Source organism: Mobula hypostoma, chromosome 1 (assembly GCF_963921235.1).
Source record: "Mobula hypostoma chromosome 1, sMobHyp1.1, whole genome shotgun sequence".
Lineage (NCBI taxonomy): Eukaryota > Metazoa > Chordata > Chondrichthyes > Myliobatiformes > Myliobatidae > Mobula > Mobula hypostoma.
The window spans coordinates 196,168,402-196,187,906 of record NC_086097.1 but is presented as its reverse complement, the minus strand read 5'-3'; the positions used below and the strand labels follow the sequence as shown (position 1 = coordinate 196,187,906).

Here is a 19,505-nt window from a genome sequence, read left to right as displayed (position 1 = left end):
CCCCAAAAAACCAAAAAAAAAAGAACTAAATACTAAAATACTAAGCCCAAAAAAGCAAACGGAACAAAACAAGGCTAGACCGATATCTTAAATCGAACATGTTCAGTAATGTTGTCAACTCCGCTCCTCTATTCATATATTTTAAGTTAATAAAAAGGATTCAGAAAGGTCAAATTACATCATGTGAAAGTATTGAATAAATGGTTTCCAAGTCTCTTCAAATTTAACCGAAGGATCAAAAATATCACTTCTAATTTTTTCTAAATTTAAACATAATATAGTTTGGGAAAACCATTGGAATGTAGTAGGAGGATTGGTCTCCTTCCAGTTCAATAAAACAGATCTTCTGGCCATTAAAGTAACAAATGCAATCATCCAACAGGCTGAAGAAGGTAAAGGTTGAGATAATACCAAAAATATCTTTCCAATATTTTTCCAAAAGAGGACAGGACCAAAACATATGAGTTAAAGAAGCCACCTCAGAGTGACATCTGTGACAAATAGGGTTTATATGGGAATAAAGATGGGCTAATTTATCTTTAGACATATGGGCTCTATGCACTACTTTAAATAGCTATTGCTATTCATGACTCCCCTAATATATTTGGCATCACCTGTGGAAATGAGACACATAAATTATCACTATATGCAGATGATTTACTATTATATATTTCTAACCTGGGGAAATCTATTCCAGCAGTATTAACTTTGCTTGCTCAGTTTAGTAGTTTTTCTGGTTATAAATTGAATCTAGGTAAGAGCGAACTTTTTCCATTAAATATGCAGGTTCCCATTTATAGATGTTCTCCATTCAGAGTGATTACTGGCTATTTTACTTATTTGGGAGTTAAAATCACTAAGAGACACAGAGACACAAGGATCTATTTAAGTTCAACCTTTTACCGTTAATTAATCAGGTTAAACAACTGATTACTAAGTGGTCCCCATTGTCTCTATCACTGATTGGCCGAATTAATGCTATTAAAATGATTATTTTACCTAAATTTTTATATTTATTTCAAATGATACCAATTTTTATTCCTAAATCTTTTTATGATACTATTGATTCTAAAATTTCCTCTTATATATGGCAGAACAAAAATCCCAGATTAAGTAAAAAATATTTACAGGTCCAAGAAAGATAGTGGTTTGGCACTGCCTAATCTAAGATTTTATTACTGGGCAATTAATATTCGATATTTAATATTTTGGAAACAAGATTGGAATATAATTCCAAGCCCACATTGGGTAAACCTTGAAGGCTACTCTGTACAAAGGTTCTCGTTAGCTTCCATTTTAGGAACTTCACTTCCTTTTGTACTATCTAAATTGAATAAACAAATGGTTCAATAGTTAAACATACATTATGAATATGGTTTCAATTTCGTAAATTTTTTGGTTTGAATAAATTTATATTATCAAGCCCTGTTATATCTAATTTTTTTTTTCAACCCTCGGTTATGGACCAAGCCTTTTTGGTATGGAAAACGAAAGGTATAACATGTTTTCGTGACTTATTTCTGGATAACTGTTTCATGTCTTTTGAACAGTTATCTAAGAAATTTGATTTGCCTAGATTCCATTTTTTTAGATATTTACAAATAAGAAATTTTTAAAATACTATGTTGCCTACCTTTCCGACCTCATACCCTACTGATATCATTGATAAAATTTTAGGTTTAAATCCTCTTCAGAGGGGATTAATAGCATCTATCTATGATATAATTATAAAATTACAGCCAGATGTATCTGATAAAATTAAAAATGAATGGGAAAGAGAACTTCAACTTTGCCTACCCATAGAGAAATGGGATAAAATGTTTCAATTAGTTGGTACTTCCTTTATATGTGCTAAACATACATTAATGCCCAACAATTTCTGATACCATCAAAGTTAGCCTTTCTCCAATTTAGAATCTCAACCCGTGGGCCAGACTTATCTTTCTGCATATTTACTTTGAAACAAATGGCATTGTGGTCACCGGGTGCAATGTGTTCCCCTACACAAACCTCTGTCACCTGTCCTGTCTCGTTGCCAAATAGCAGATCAAGTATCGTACACTCTTTCGTTGGGATTTCTATGTACTGATGAAGGAAACTTTCCTGAACACATTTGACAAACTTTTACACCCAGTCAGTAGGTGGAAAGTTAAAATCAACTTTATGCTTCTTGCAACAGTGTGCGATCTCGTTACAAATTTCTTCCCCTAAGTCCCTAGGACTTTGGGTGTTCTGTCATATGGCCCCATTAATGTGGTCATACCTTTCTATTTCTCAGTTTCACCCATAACAGCTCACTAGTCAAGTTCTCCAGTTTGTCCTGCCGAAGCACTGCCTTAACATTTTCACTAACTAGAAACACCACCCCTCCTCCTTTAATTCCTCCCACTCTGTCGTCCAAAACAACAGAACCCCAGAATGCCAGTCCTGCCCCTCCTGCAACCAAGTCTCACTGATGGCTACAGCATCACAATTCCAGCTGTTGATCCATGCTCTGAGCTCATTCACCTTTCCTGAGATACTTCTTGCATTGAAATATACGCAGCTCAGGACACTGGTCGCATTATGCTCAACCTTTTGAGTCTTGACTTTGTCTGAGGTACATTTAATATTTCAGTAATATTTGAGTAATATTATAAATATATTGTTTGATTAAGTATTCTTTGTTGTTTCCATAATTCATTACAGGTTATATGTATAAGTATGTAAGTGACATACACCATCATGCCACCACATCATAAGTGTGTGCCTCACTCAAGTAAAACAAAACTAAGACATGCATTTCCCAGTTCTGTGTTCTTTTCTCAACACAGTACTGATAGTCTGAGAGTAGTGAGCCAAGCAACAACTTGCTTTGACACCAATCATCACACCTGGTATTCTCTTAACCACACTAGGCAGCAAAATGATTCAAGCCCATTCATGCTTCAACATCCCCAACAAAAACAGCTATTTATAAGAATCATTGATGGATTATTTTCTTGGTCAGTTACCACAAGTTTTCCATATAAACTTTTATGGCAGATGGTTTGAGAGATGCTGACGCACAATTTAGGGATTCAACCATTTGGTTTGTCAGTATTTGTAACAGTTGTTATACATACCGAAGTCTTGTACCAACCAGCACAGGTCTTACACAGTGAACGGTAGGGCACTGAGGGATGCGGTAGTACAAAGGGATCTGGGAATACAGGTCTATAATTTATTGAAAGTGGCATCAGTGATAGATAGGATCATAAAGAAAGCTTCAGGCACATTGGCTTTCTTAAATCAATGTACTGAGTACAGGAGATGGGATGTTATGTTGAAGTTGTATGACATTGGTGAGGCCTACTTGTACAGTTTTAGTCACTTACCTACAGGAAAGATGTAAATAAGGTTGAAAGAGTACAGAGAAAATTTAGAAGGATGTTGCCGGGTATGTATGGAGGACCTGAATTATAAGGAAAGATTGAATAAGTCAGGACTTTATTGCTTGGAACATAGAAGATTGAGAGGAGATTTGATAGAGGTATACAAAATTATGAGGGGAATGGATAGTGTAAATGCAACAGGCTTTTACCACTGAAGTTGGGTGGGACCACAACTAGAGGTCATGGGTTAAGGGTGAAAGTTCAAAAGTTTAAGGGGAACATGAGGAGAAAATTCTTAACTCAGAGGGTTCAGAATCAGAACCAGAATCAGGTTTATTATCACCGGCATGTGATGTGAAATTTGTTAACTTAGCAGCAGCAGTTCAATGCAATACATAATATAGAAGAAAAAAGTAAGTAAATCTTATTCAGTATACTTTATACAGTATACATATATTGAATAGATTAAAAATTGTGCAAAAAACAGAAATACTATTTATTTAAAAAAAGTGAGATAGTGTCCAAGGGTTCAATGTCCCTTTAGGAATTGGATGGCAGAGGGGAAGAAGCTGTTGCTGAATTGCTGAGTGTGTGCCTTCAGGCTTCTGTACCTCCTACCTGATGGTAACAGTGAGAAAAGGGCATGCCCTGGGTGCTGGAGGTCCTTAATAATAGATGCTGCTTTTCTGCGACATTGCTCCTTGAAGATGTCCTGGGTACTTTGTAGGCTAGTGCTCAAGATGGAGCCGACTAAATTTACAACCCTCTGCAGCTTCTTTTGGTTCTGTGCAGTAGCCCCCCACCCCCAAACCAGACAATGATGCAGCCTGTCGGAATGATTTCCACAGTACATCTCTAGAAGTTTTTGAGTGTAATTGTTGACATAACAAATCTCTTCAAACTCCTAATAAAGTATAGCTGCTGTCTTGCTTTCTTTATAACTGCATCAAAATGTTGGGACCAGGTTAGATCCTCAGAGACCTTGACACCCAGGAGCTTGAAACTGCTCACTCTTCTCTACTTCTGATCCCTCTGTGAAGATTGATATGGGTTCCTTCGTCTTACCCTTCCGGGAGTCCACAATCAGCTCTTTCTGACGTTGAGTGCCAGGTTGTTGCTGCGGCACCACTCCACTAGTTGGCATATCTCGCTCCTGTATGCCCTCTCGTCACCACCTGAGATTCTACCAACAATGGTTGTATTGTCAGCAAATTTATAGATGGTATTTGGGCTATGCCTAGCCACACAGTCATGTGTATATATAAAGAGTAGAGCAGTGGGCTAAGCACACACCCCCGAGGTGCACCAGTGTTGATCATCAGCGAGGAGGAGATGTTATCACAAATTCGCATAGATTGTGGTCTTCTGGTTAGGAAGTCGAGGATCCAATTGCAGAGGGATGTACAGAGGCCCAGGTTTTGCAACTTCTCAATCAGGATTGTGGGAATGATGTTATTAAATGCTGAGCTCTTGTCGATGAACAGCATCCTGACATATAGGTGTTTGTGTTGTCTAGGTGGTCTAAAGCTGTGTGGAGAGCCACCGAGATTACGTCTGCTGCTGATCTATTGTGGCGATAGGCAAATTGGAATGGGTCCAGGTCTGTGCTGAGGCAGGAGTTCAGTCTAGTCATGACCAACCTCTCAAAGCATTTCATCACTGTCAATGTGAGTGCTAACAGGTGATAGACATTAAGGCAGCTCAAGTTAATCTTCTTAGGCACTGGTATAATTGTTGCCATTTTGAAGCAAGTGGGAATTTCTGCCTGTAGCAGTGAGAGGTTGAAAATGCCCTTGAATACTCCAGCTAGTTGGTTGACATAGGTTTTCAGAGCCTTACCAGGTACTCCATCGGGACCTTCAGCATTGCGAGGGTTCACTCTCTTTAGAGACAGCCTAACATCGGCCTCTGAGACAGAGATCACAGGGTCATCAGGTGCAGCAGGGATCTTCACAATTGTAGTTGTATTTTCCCTTTCAAAGTGGGCATAGAAAGTGTTGAATTCATCTGGTAGTGAAGCATTGCTGCCATCCATGATATTGGGTTTTGCTTTGTAGGAAGTAATGTCTTGCAAGCCCTGCCAAAGTTGTCGTGCATCCGACAAGTCTGTGAGAGTGTGAAACGAGCTGCCAACTCAAATGGTGGATGCGAGCTTGATTTCAACGTTTAAGAGAAGTTTGGATAGGTACATAAATGGTAGAGGTACGGAAGGCTATGGCTCCATTGCAGGTCAATGGGAGTAGGCAGTTTAAATAATTTGGCACAGACTAGATGGGTAAAAGGACCTGTTTCTGTGCTGTGACTTTTCTATGACTCAATATAATGATTATCGCTTTTATGAAGGATTTGAACTAACTGCTCTATGACTTTCTTTAATGTTCCTGAGATAGTATTTGAAGAGCACTTGAATAAACATGCACTTTGTTTCAATGTCTGTTCCTCAGTTGTGTAGATCTGTATATAGTACAAATTTATTAATTAGAGATTAAGATCAGAGTGAACAACACTATCATTCCTAGGTAGTTGCTGCCAAACACAGGTGAGTCTGCCTCTTGGATTTAAACCTGACTGGGATAGTAAACATTGTCATATTGAACTGGGTTTTTTGAAAAGGCAAGAAGAGGAGAAATGAAGGAAAAGTAAAGGTATCTCCTTTCTGCTTGGGTTTAACATAAGTTATTTACCTTTGTTTTGCTGATCAAAACTTTGTACATTTGGCCACAGTATAAAATTAAAATACAAACACCAAAAAAAAAACCCAAAATGGATAAATTAAATCATTGCAAGTTAAAATGGTCACTGGTTGGAAATTGTTCTCACCCTTATGTTACATAAAGCATTAATATAGCATACCATTCCACTGCATTCACAGAAAGCAAATGACTTGGAAGGTTGAATTATTTGCAGAACACAAAGTTAAGAACAAAACAAAGTCGCCTCTCACCTGGAACATCTATGCAGATGCAGAGGTTTTGGTGGTGCTGAATATGGCAGGCGAATGGCCACAGTAAGGATTAATCTTTGTCTTTCGTAACATTTATGAAACACTGACTCTTTATTGGATGCAACCAATTTAAGCATATGGCTACATGTTGTTTGTCTTATTCAGTGTATATATTTATAATTAAATGCCTTGTACCTTAAAAATCTAAAAGATATAAACTAAATTTGTTATTAATTACAAATTGGAAGCTGAATACTTTATCCTCATTTTTGATATGTTTGGCTCACCAATAAAATTAGTTCATGTTCAAAATACCAAATTTGGCTTTATAGATAACAAAATACATTGCTTTATCATTTTGTTTCCCTTTTAATTAAGGAAGTAACTCTTCTGTCCAAGAATACACCCAAAGCTTGAATGAAGAGTATACTGTAGTTGCAAATTGAATAATGAGAATTACATTACATAGACAAGCACAACACAGAAGATAAGTTTACCTGCTGTCATAATGAAGTTATTATTCATAAAACACATGCTATCTCTTTCCCAATGCATTCCATTTTTTGAAAACATGTCTCTGAAAGAATGAAACTAAAATAGTTCTAATGCTTTAAAAGTGAATGAATACCATACGTTAGCTGTGTTTGTCTTGTTGAACTGTGATATTAATGGTGGCTGAATTCTGAACCACAGTGATCCAAAAGTAAATCACTCTTGGGTTTATCCATGGTCATGACTTAAAATAATGAACACGTAAATTGATTGGTCATTCAATAATTCCAAAAGTTTAAGAGGAAGATATAGAAGTTCTGTTACCTTTGTAGCCCAGGATGGCTACAGTAATGGTTAACATGGCACACAGGACATAGAGCAGCAGAATAGAAAACTTCAGTGCCCAGTTGTTTCTACATCGATTACACTGAGGCCCTTCCTGAATTCCTGCAAGAGAAATACAAGGTTTAATATTTCAGGCAGGTATGATAAGTACAGAGAATCTAACGACATTTTTAACCACCACTTTGAATGTGCGAATTCTATGCTGCACATAGTTCCTTTAGGCAAAATACTGGGATAAGCCATAAATATAGTAGAAACAGCTTTTAGGTGGTTTACATGTGCCGAAGTAGGATTTGTGTGGTTCCCAGTAGGACCACATTCACTGCAGCTGGAATCATTTTGTTATGCAGCTGTCTGAGGGCATCAGATTTTAAAGGCACATTCCCTATAGCAGCCACAAAGCAGAGCAACAGAGCAGTGTTGCTGCTGTGGAATGTTAGCAGAGGCGAGGGGAAGAAGAGAGTGGAGAAGAGAAGAAGAGGAGTGAAGAGAGTTTACTCAGTGGGTCATTGAAAGTGGCAAGAAGAAGTTCATGCACCAGACAGTTCAGGATAGCTACCATGGCCAACATCAGAAGAGGCAGGTGTGACTTCCAAGAACAATAAAATATTGCCAAATAAATTTCATGATTTCACATGAAAGGTCAACGAGAGCTCCAGGCCAATAGAAATACTGATTTTTCTGGTTGTAACATTTACTCTGAAAAACACACAAACTGATCATCACACCAACTGACTCCCACACATTATTGTCTCCTGCAGCAACCACACACTAGCATTCTGACACCACAGACAATCCCACAAAAAGGTTGAATCTCCTTACTCAATATCCTTCATCTACTCTGTTTAGCCATACATTGATGACTATGCGTTCATCCATTTGGGCCTATGCTCTGAGATTCTCTCACTATTGAATCCAACATCGGCTTTATGGAAGAAAACAAAGAGTGGTAGTAAATGGTTGTCTCTCTGACTGCAGGTTTGTGGCTAGTGGGGGGCCACAGGGATCAGTGGGGGGTCCATTGTTGTTTATGATCTATATTAGTGATTTAGATGATAATATAGTAAACTGGATCAGCAAATCTGCAGATGGCACCAAGATTAGGGGCATAGTGGACAATGAGGTTTGCCAGCAATGTTTGAAGTGGCACTTGTGTCAGCTGGAAAAACGGGCTGAAAATGCCTGGTGGAACTTAAGGCAGACAAGTGTGAAGCCTTGCACTTTGGGAGGACAAACCAAGACTTTACACTGTGAAAGACAGGTCACTGAGGGGTGCGGTAGAAAAACTGGATCTTGGAATTCAGATCCATAATTCTTCGAAAGTAGCAGCACAGGTAGATAAGATTGTAAAAAGCATTTTTACCACATTGACCTTCGTAAATCAGGGCATTGATTAGAGGAGCTGGGATGTTATGGTGAAGTTGTGTAAGACAGTAGTGGGTCATTATGTGCAGTTCTGGTTACCTACCTACATGAAATATATCAAGAAGCTTGAAAGAATACAGAGAAAATTTACAAGGATTTTGCTGGGTCTGGAGGATCTGAGCTATTGGCAAAAGTTGAATAGGTTGGAACTTTATTCTCTGCAGCACAGAAGAAATGGGAAGCTCTTATACTGTAAATATATACAAAATAAACCTGCAGCTAAGTTAATGTGCACTCTTCATCCAGTGATCAAGGAGGGCTGCCAGATCAGACTACATTTTGTCACTCAGCTTTTCAAACATGGTCATCGGCCTATAACTGGGATATTTGAATCAGCCCTTACAACACCAATCTTGGGAGTCTAGTTCTCTGTCTTCAGAAGCTTTTAGACTATTTGTGTGTATTAGCCTGTTACAACACAGGTGCTTGAACTTTCAGGGGTGTTCTTTGTTGTTTATGATCTATATTAATGATTTAGATGATAATATGGTAAACTGGATCAGCAACCAGTTAGAATGTGCTCCCTCTGCAAATGTGTACTACAAGGGAGACATTTGTCGGTGAAGTTCACCAGAATCATCTACTGTTAGCAATGTTCCTAATAGAGTAAAAAATTGATGGATTCTCAGTTTTAGTAATTCTACCAAGGGGGGCTCCAAGAGAATGTTTGCTTGCCATGATGAATATCTTGAGTGACTTAGTCAGTCACACCTTGACACTGAATTTAAGTCTCTCAATGCAAATTGCTTTTACTTCCTGCAAGTCTGTGGATCAGTCAGCTGGGGTGAGAATTACGGTTCACTCAGATGCAGACTTAATACGATGACTCCAAATTCTTTTTGAGCATTGCCGCTCCGGCATTGTAACTGCACTGGGAATATGATAGAAACCCTCCTACTAGCCAATGATTACAGGACTTTGATCACCAGTGCAAGCTATACCAGAATTATTTCCCCTCCTAGCCAATTGTCTTTATAATCTTACTACTTGCTCTCTGTTGAAATTAAACCAGATGAACGAAATTTGCAGCAGCAATACATTCTATATTATGTGGTGCTAACAGCACAGAGCAGCAAATATGACACCTACATTTCCACACTCTACATAGGAAGGAATTTAGCTGGGGACTGGTTATTTAGGGTCCTTGCCATGTTTATTCTATTAGTCAGATTTTCTCCACTTTTAATGAATTATCCTCACAGATACCAGAAATATGATCTGCTACCTGTTTGCTTTAGTTCAAATATAAATTACCAAATATCTAGCATTTAGAAAAAAATGGGAGTTGAAGATTAGTATTATAATGCTGCTTTGCATAGGGAAGATAGCCTGGGAAAAATTGAAGCAGATATTTAACTCATAAATATTCAGCTATAATGTTACTACTCAGCGCCACCTTCGGCTTGATTTCTGCCCAGCTGGAATGAGAGCCTTAGCTGTGCCTGCAGTGGGCAATCCCAGACAAAATAAATAAACACAAAATATGTCGATGCATTCTGCCAGAATTTGACTCAGAGCTGTGACTGCAACCAAGTTGCTGTCAGAAGTCCCACAACTAGGAGGGGGAGAGGGGGAGAGGGAGGGAGGGGGAGAGGGAGAGAAGGAGAGGGACCACATGGATGGGCTTGGTGCAGCGATATCAGTTTCTCAACATCAGACTGAATTACACCCTGAAGGAGATGTCAGATCCCCACATTTAGTACTTTGCAGTCTGTTTCATTACTTTGAAGGAAGTAGTGCCACTGAACTGAAACCATGCTCCACTAAGTATGTTGTTGGAAAAGCAGTAAAGATCATATTGACCTTCTTCCACAGTGCAAGATGGCGTTCAGACATTTCTTTCTGCAAACAAAAGTCTAGATATGATTTTTTGAACCTTATCTTTGGCTCAAAGTCATTTTGTAGTGAGATTAGTTCTTCCTCCACGTGCAATGTTAATTCCTCATTACAAGTGTTCAGGAATGGATTAGTTACCGAATCAGGAACTTGGATCAAGAGAAGATCCTGAAGTCTCTCTGACATGTCTTTATGCACCTCAGCCAGGTGGGCACAGATACTTGAAGATCATCATCTAGTATTCTTTCTTTCTCTTCCTACTCAGAGAAGTCCAGAAATTAGAAAAGGTCATGACAGCCAATGTTACACTCAAATAGGGTTAACTTGGATAGAAATGTGGAGACGCCTGATTTGACTTTGATAAGATTCACATCATTTCCTCAAACTTGAAGACTGATTTCATTTAGTTTTGCAAGTAATCCTGACAAATATGAAATGTAATGTCTATCAATTGTGAATTGATTACTGAATGAAGCATTCAGGCCTTCAAAGAATTCTATCTCAGTTTCAAAAAGCACATAAAGGCATCTCAGGCAGTTTACTTTTGAGAACCATTTGAGTCCTGTGTGTAACAACAGCATTCAAACCGTTCAGTATTCTCAATACACAGCTCCTGAAATAGTCAGGAATTGAGATCATGGGTCTTAATTTTATTCAACGCTATTTAATAATCTGTTCAACCAATCACTTAGGCTTTTTGCGACAAGTTGTTGTCTGCGAATTACACAGCGAATAGTAAATATGTTAGGTACAGCTTTTTTGAAGAAAGTAATAACCCCACGGTGGTGTCCTGCCATTGATGGTGCCCATTGTTGCACAATGAAAAATGTTGGTAAGCAGAATGTCCTTCTCTTTGAAAAATTGCTCAGCGACATGAAATATTGTCTCCCCATGTTTCTAGTCCCCTTTCAAATAACAACTCTTGAACTATGCTTTCATATATTATGAAGTGAACATAACCAAGAAGCAAAGATTCGTTGCCTAGTCCAGTTGAGACATCTAACAGCAAAGCAAATTCTGCTATCCTAAGTACATTGCACAATGTGTGTCCACGTTCTTAGACATTGCATTTATTCATCTTTGAACAGAGTTGTCACTGAGTGGAATTGATCTGGTGACTTGTGCAAAATCATACTCAGAACCTTCCTTACTGCTAACAGAATCAGATCTTTTCCAATTGTATGGGGCCTTCCAGATTTAGTAATGAGCAATGAAATGCATGAAGCACACAGACCATTATTATTTTGTTGTGAAGTGCTGGAAAACATGTTTTGAAGTGCTTTCTGTTTCTGAAAGTTTTCATAAAGTAACTGAAAATAAGTTAAGTTCTTGTTTGCTTTATCAGAGTGTATTTTCTTCAAATGCTCAAGGAGCCTGGATAGTTTCATTGCTTAATTTGAAAAAAACTTTGTGACACAGTAGACACATTGGCTGCTGCTGTTTGCTTGGTGCTGGTATAAATCCATATTTCAGATATTCCACACTATACTGTCTTCAGTCATGTTCATTTGATCTGCTTCTGTCATTTTCATTATGGATTAACGACCACAGTCAATCAACTATATCTTAAGTCCAACCTCAAGCACTGCGATCGATATAGGGAATAGTTATGACATCATCATAACTCAGGCAAAACCGGACTCTCTGCCTGAAGGTGCAGAAAGTGGGGTAGTGATATTTTGGTTCAGATATGGGCTAAAGAAATGCAGTCAAGACCATTCAAAGAGTAGATTTTGAACATTACCCCATTGAATGCCATACCGGAATTCACAGGAATTGTGTCACTGCATGGTTAGAGTGTGAGAATCGTAATAGCTAACACTGTACTACAGTAGTGAATGGTAATGATGTATGGGCTGGGCCCAAGAATAACACAATTTCTTCCATACAGTTTTCTCATCATGTGCCATTTACAGAAGCATCACATTGTTTTTCCACAGCTGTAACATGCTTGAGTGGTCTAAGAGAACGGTGGGTTAGGAGGAGATGAAGTGATTACATGATCATTGTGATCAATTATGAGGCACTGAGGATCAAACACTTATAATAAGTAATTATTTTCTTAAATTAACCCTGTCATCCCTCAACTGTTCTCTTTGCTACTGTAGGAAATGCTAGCCCCATCACCCCCTTTATCTTTATCATCCCGTTGGAAACCCCCACCACCCCTGGGGTGGGGGAGAGGTGATATCGCCCAATTTGGGAACCACTGATCTTGAAGGTGATGTTTTTATCTCTGGGGGTCAAAAGTCTGGTCTGTTGAAAGTAAACCTTTGAGCTATGAATAATTCATATAAGTTCAATAATATTTTGACCTTACAGCAGTCAACAGTTTTGTGTGATTATTATTAGTCAACTTTCTGATAATAGTTTATTTGCAAGAACTATTTAACACTGTGTTACAAGATTAGTTTGCAAGTAATGCAATAACTTTGCATTTCCCAACTGGTACAGTAGTCATGAGCTTAAGGTTCAAAACCTCATTCTGACCAGAATGGAAGTGGATGTAAAATGGTAATTTCACCGTTTGCCGATATGGTTGCATTCTTGAACTTGAATATTGTAGAACAGTTACAAACTGCTCCAACTAATGGGAAATTATGATATTCATTATGAATATGAAAAAGTGAAATTTTGAAGTATATCATAGCAATAAATAAACAACTATGTAATCAATGATATTGGTTATTCAGAGCATGGTTTTCTTTTGATCTTGAATGAAAAAAAGAACAAGGTGGCACAGTAGCTTAGCAACCAGCATGACACTTTACAATGCCAGCAACCAGGGTTCATTTCCTTCTGCTGTCTGTAAAGGCCCTACCGAAGGCAAGTGCAGACATTGCCAGGACCTGAGCAGAGAAATTTAAAACAACCTTAGAGATAGGAGAGGTACCAGAGGATTGGAGGATAGCCAATGATGTTCTGCTGTTTAAAAAAGGCTCTAAACAGAAACTAGGAAACTATAGGCCGGTGAGTCTGTCATCAGTTGTGGGAAAGTTATTGTAAGGAATCCTAAGGGACCAAATATATAAGTATTTGGATATGCATTGACTGATTAAGTATAGTCGGCATGGTTTCATGTGTGGTAGGTCACGTCTAACCAATCTTACAGATTTTTTTGAGGAAGTTACCAGGAAATTGATGAAGGTAAGGCAGTGGATGTTGTCTACATGGACTTTAGTAAGGCATTTGACAAGGTCCTACATGGGAGGCTGGTCAAGAAGGTTCAGTTGCTCAGCATTCAGAGTGAGGAAGTAAATTGGATTAGACATTGGCTTTGTGGGAGAAGCTAGAGAGTGGTAGTAGACAGTTGCCTCTCTGACTGGAGGCCAGTGACTAGTGGTGTGCCACAGGGATTGGTGCTGGGCCAATTGTTGCTTGTCATCTATATCAATGATCTGGATGATAATGTGGTTAACTGGATCAGCAAGTTTGTGGAAGACACCAAGTCTGGGGGTGCAGTGGACAGTGAGGAAGACTATCACGACTTGCAGAGGGATCTGCATCAGCTGGAAAAATAGGCTGAAAAATAGCAGTTGGAAATTAAAACAGACAAGTGTGAGGTTTTGCACTTCAGTAGGATCAAGCAGGGTAGGTTTTACACAGTGAATGGTTTGGCACTGAGGAGTGTGGTAGAACAAAGGGATCTGGGAATACAGGTACATAGTTTGTTGAAAGTGGCATCACATGTATAGGATCGTAAAGAAAGCTTTTGGCACATTGGTCTTCATTAATCAATGTATTGAGTACAGAAGACGCTATGTTACGTTGAAGTTGTAAAAGATGTTGGTGAGGCCTAATTTGGAGTATTGTGTGCGGTTTTGGTCATCCACCTACAGGAAAGATGTAAATGAAGTTGGAAGTGTCAGAGAAAATTTACAAGGAGTTGCCGGGTCTGGAGGAGCTGAATTATCGGGAAAGATTGAATAGGTTAGGGCTGTATTCTTTAGAGCAAAGTAGATTGAGAGGGGATTTGATAAAGGTATACAAAATTATGAGGGGTATAGATAGGGTAAATGCGAGCAGGCTTTTTCCACTGAGGTTGGATGGGATTACAACCAGAGGCTTAAGGTGAAAGTTAAGAAGTTTAAGGGGAACATGAGGGGAAACTTCTTCACTCAGAGGGTTGTGGGAGTGTGGAGTAAGATGTCAGCACAAGTGATGCATGCGAGCTCGATTTCAACATTTAAGTGGAGTTTGGATAGGTACATAGATAGTAGGGATATGGAGGGCTATGTTCCTGGTGTAGTTTAAATGGTTTCAGCATGGACCAGATGGACCGCAGGATCTGTTTCTGTCCTGCGACTCTATGACTCTAAGAATCTGTACATTTCTCCCCCTGACTGTGTGGATTTCCTCCGGGTGCTTTGGGTTCCTCCCACACTCCAAAGACAAAGGGGCTAGTAAGTTGTGGGCATGGTATGTTTGCAGTGGAAGCCTCGCGATGCTTGTGGGCTTGCCCCAGTACATCTTTGGATTGTATTAGTCATTGATGCAAATGACACATTTCAGTGTAAGTTTTGATGTTTTGATATCCATGTGACAAATAAAGCTAATCTGTAATACTAAAAATTATATAGTAAGTCCATTCTGTTTTCCTCATTTAAAACATCTTGGTCTGTGGAAATGACAGACGATATTCTACCATGCACTTGTCTAGACTGGCAATTCTAATAGTGATCACAACATGCACTGATCATATAAGGAAAGTTAAAAGTTTCTTAACTCATTTGTTGTTCATGTGATCATTGCATTAAGGAAGAAATAAAATGTTTCACATCAATACTGTATAGAATGAAAGGAGTAATTGAAGACTCCACAGAGATACAGGAACGGAATGTTGAACCATCTGGACAGCAGATGCTTCTTCTAACATAAACATTACTAAAATTCTTAGTAATTATTACCACTGTGTTGAAGTTTTATTTGAAATTTCCTCAAAAATTTTATTTATGTAACTGTTAGACATTCCAAGTATTCTTCTGCAATGGAACATTTTATTTATTTAAATCCCAAAGATCTAAATATATTTTTAAAAACTATACTTGTTATTTTACAAGAGTGAACACATCTAAATTCATTTTGTAATAGTACCAGAAACCTTTCCTATTTCTATAGTTCTGTCACATTTACAACAGATTGCTGTTAATTGGGATACATCAGAACCAGTACATTTTGGCCCAATTAAGCAGCTGCCCAAATTACATGAATTTTCTTTTTTTTTAAAATTTTATTTTTATTTGGATAAGGAATTCACAAATATCATGTACTTTTTTCACACATATAACCTTTTCCATTTTTTTATATGTATAAAACTATAATTATTTATACATTCTTAAGTACACATTGAGATGATATAAAAGCAAATTAGACACTTAAATAGATAATTATGTACTGTGGTAATTCTAATCTATTAGGCTAAGTAATGGTATTAGTTGTTAAGAAAAATGGTAATAGTTTCCATATAACTCTTCTGGACCATTTCCACTGGTCCAAATTGTTGTATATAAGCCTATGTAACAACCATTGTAGGTGTTTATATCCTAATTTGTTCATGCTTGCTCCTGCCCGCAGACATAATTATCCAATCCCTATGTACTTATTTACTTATTTTTTTCATTTTTTATCCCTTTCCCAAATCTTTCCCTTTACTTGTGTTAATTCTCTATAGATGAATTTTCATTGAAATAGTTAAATAGGTATAAAAAAGACAATCTGCCACTTAACTGGGTAACTAATTAGATATTTGAATAAAATACAGAACAAATTAGAACACTGCCAATACCACTACAGTGCTATAAAAATGTATTAGTTCCTAATATTTACCCACGGAGGAATTAATTCGATATACGCTGCCATATTCTTTTGATTAACTGTAAATGAACAAAATCAGTGCAGACACCAAGTGCAGATAATGTACTGCCTTCATACAATTCTTCCACTGAATGCACCTTCCAGATCTTCATTTTCATTGTAACTTTCAAGATAATTGTCAATACCTTCAAGTACCTAACTTGCTGAAATAATAAAATCATTTCATTTTCACTCCCAGTTGTTTCTAGCACCTCCAAGCCCGAATACTTGAAATGCAAAGACAGTTCTGAACTATCTTACTGTTTATTTCTTCCAAGTATCAGTGGCAAAAATTACTACTTTTTGAACAGAAACATACACAACTGATGCTATTTCAAAACTTTTCCCTATAAGCACAGAGTAGCATCTAATGGCCACACAAGTACACATGACAGACACCAGTTAGAAGCTGTTTGGTAACAGCCTCCTGTCCCAAGCAGCAAAATGTCCAAAATAAATTAAGTGAATCCCAGCTATTTTCTCGATTAGTTTGTGTTCTTTAGGAATTGTCCCAAATAAGCAGCTACCCGATTAACCGATGACCCCATTAAATGGAATCCATTGTATGTATATAAACATCTGGGAGAAAAATATTTATTCTTCATTAACTGTAGCAAGATAATGTATGCAAGTATGAACATTCATGCAGTCAAACCGTAATTACCAGCAAGTGTTGGCAATTCCACAAATTCAACAATAGTGCGATAACTAATCCAACTTGATGTCTAGCTTCCACTCACCTGGTTGTTGCAGCATCTGACCATATTCCTGATGAAGTCCACAGAATGTCTCGCACCATACTTAGAACATCAATGGCACATTGCAGGCCCTTCGGCCCACAATATTGTGCCGACCATGTAACTTACTCTAGAAACTGCCTAGAATTTCCCTACCGCATCGCCCTCTATTTTTTTAAGCTCCATGTACCTATCTTAAAAGAGAAGTCATGTGACTACCAATGGCGATCCCATGCCCTCTTCTCATTACTATCATCAGGAGGAGATACAGGAGCCTAAAGACCCACACTTATCAATTTAGGAACAGCTTCTTCTCCTCCAACATCAGATTTCTGAATGGTTCATGAACCCACGAAATCTACTTCATTATTCCTTCATTTTTGCACCATTTGTTTTGTAATTTATTGAACTTTTACGTCTTTGCACTGTACTGCTGCTACAAAACAATAACTTTCATGCTGTATAAGACAGTGATTCTGCTAGTGAGGCAAGAAATAGGAAGATAATGCATTTTAACCTGAGACTAAAGAAATGGCACAGGAGGGAGGACTTCAGATTTTTGAATCATTGGGCTCCCTTACAGGGAAAGTGGGACCTGTACAAGTGGGATGGTGGGCACCCAAGAGGAAGAAGACCAATATCCCTGCAGGAAGGTTTGGCAGTGCTGTTCCGGAGGGGTTTAAACTAGAGCTGCGGTCGGACAGGGGGTAGAACCTGAATTAGGCCACCTGGACCATTGAGTCTGCTCTACTATTTCATCATGGCTGATCCAATTTTCCTCTCAGCCCCAATCTCCTGCCTTCTCCCCATATCCCTTCATGCCCTGATCAGTCTTGAATCCATCAACCTCTGCCTTAAATATACATAAAGATTTGGCCTTGCATAAAGAGATCCTGTTGACCAGAAAGAAGCAGAAAGTGTTAAGGTTTTTCTAATGGGGGATAGAAGCGTATAGGCGCTGAATGTCCATGGTGAAAATAAGGCAATCCAGGCCAGGGAATTGAAAGCTACTGAAGTGATGGAGAGTATGTGAAGTGTCGTGGATTTAGGTAGGATACGACTGAACCAAGGGGGACAAAATTGAGTTGAGGTATATGGACATTAGGATAGGAGCAGACAGAAGCAATGGGAGTACTGAGCTTGTTCGATTTGTGAATATTGGGTAGGAGGTAGAAACGAGCGGTATGGGAACTGAGGTTGGTGGCAATGGATGGGAGATCATCAAACTCCAAGATAGTGATAGTACAGGAAACAATGGCCATGATGCTCCTGAGTAGGGTCCTTTTCAAGCGATAAGTAAGATGAGGCATCTGAGACTTGTTGTCTGGCCTCTGCAACTTTCCTAGACTACAACAGCATCCCCTTCCCTGAACTAGATCCAGAGAGGGCAGAAGGTCAGAGGTGGGTGTCCAAAAAGCGGAGGAAGGTTCAGTACAGGAGGAGAGGTCATTGGTGAGGATGTGGAGAATTCTTGTCAGAGAAGTAGGCTTAGAGGCAGGTGGCGGAGGTAATAGAAGGAGAGCTCAGCTGATTGGTGGCCGCTGAACTCACTGAGGTGTCAATGCAGGGGTACAAAGGGAAGGCAAAGAACATTTTGCCTCAGAGGGGATGGGAAGACATAGCAAAAGTTGGAACTGGGGTCAGGGAAGGGTAGAGGATTGCAGGGGTCAGAGGGAAAAATGGAGTACAGGAGCTGGGATGTTATGTTGAAGTTGTATAGGATATACTGTAGGTAAGGCCAACATTTGAAGTGCAGTTCTGGTTAACTACCTACAGGAAAGATATCACAAACTTAAAAATATGCAGAGAAACTTTATAAGAGTGTTGTTGGGACTTGAGGACCTGAATTATAAGGAAAGGATGAATAGGTTAAGACTTTATTCCTTGGAGTGTAGAAGAATGAGGGAAGATCTTGGAGGTAGACAAAATTATAAGAAGCATTGATAGGGTAAATACATGCAGGCTTTCCCCCCTGAGGTTGGATAAGACCAGAACTAGGGGCTATAGGTTTAGGGTGAAAGGTGAAATATTTTAGGAGATTCTGAGGGGGCTCTTCTTCGATCAGAGAGTGGTCCAGGTGTTGAATAAGGAGCTGCCAATGGAAGTGGTGAATATGGGTTCTATTGCAGCATTTAAAAGAAATTTTGATAGTTACATGGATGAGAGGGGTATGAAGGGCTAGTGTCTAAGTATGAGTAGATGGAATTAGGCAGAAAATAGGATAGCACTAAATTGATGGGCTGAAGGTCCTGCTTCTGTGCTCTATGACTCTGCCAAGGAGTGGAATTCTAAAGCCTAAGTTGGCAAAATAGGTACAACTGGTATTGCTGCTACCTCATGGCTCCAGATACCCAGGTCCTAATGAAGGATCCTGATACAAAACATTGACAGTTTATTTCCCTCCATAGATACTACCTGACCTGCTGATTTCTTCTAGCATTTTGTGTGAGTTACCCAAGGTCAATGCTGCCCTCTAGTGCTGTCAGTATGGAATTTATAAATTCTCCCTGCGACTGAGTG

At 38.8% G+C, this 19,505-nt stretch overlaps 1 protein-coding gene across 1 annotated transcript in view; it reads right to left on the bottom strand.

Moving 5' to 3' along the window:
• colec12 (collectin sub-family member 12) overlaps positions 1-19,505 on the bottom strand; it is a 135,888-nt gene that overhangs the window by 38,055 nt on the left and 78,328 nt on the right. Inside the window, exon 3 of the mRNA XM_063062579.1 lies at positions 7,114-7,236. Coding sequence (XP_062918649.1) covers positions 7,114-7,236 — 123 coding nt within the window. The remainder of the gene's footprint in view (positions 1-7,113; positions 7,237-19,505) is intronic.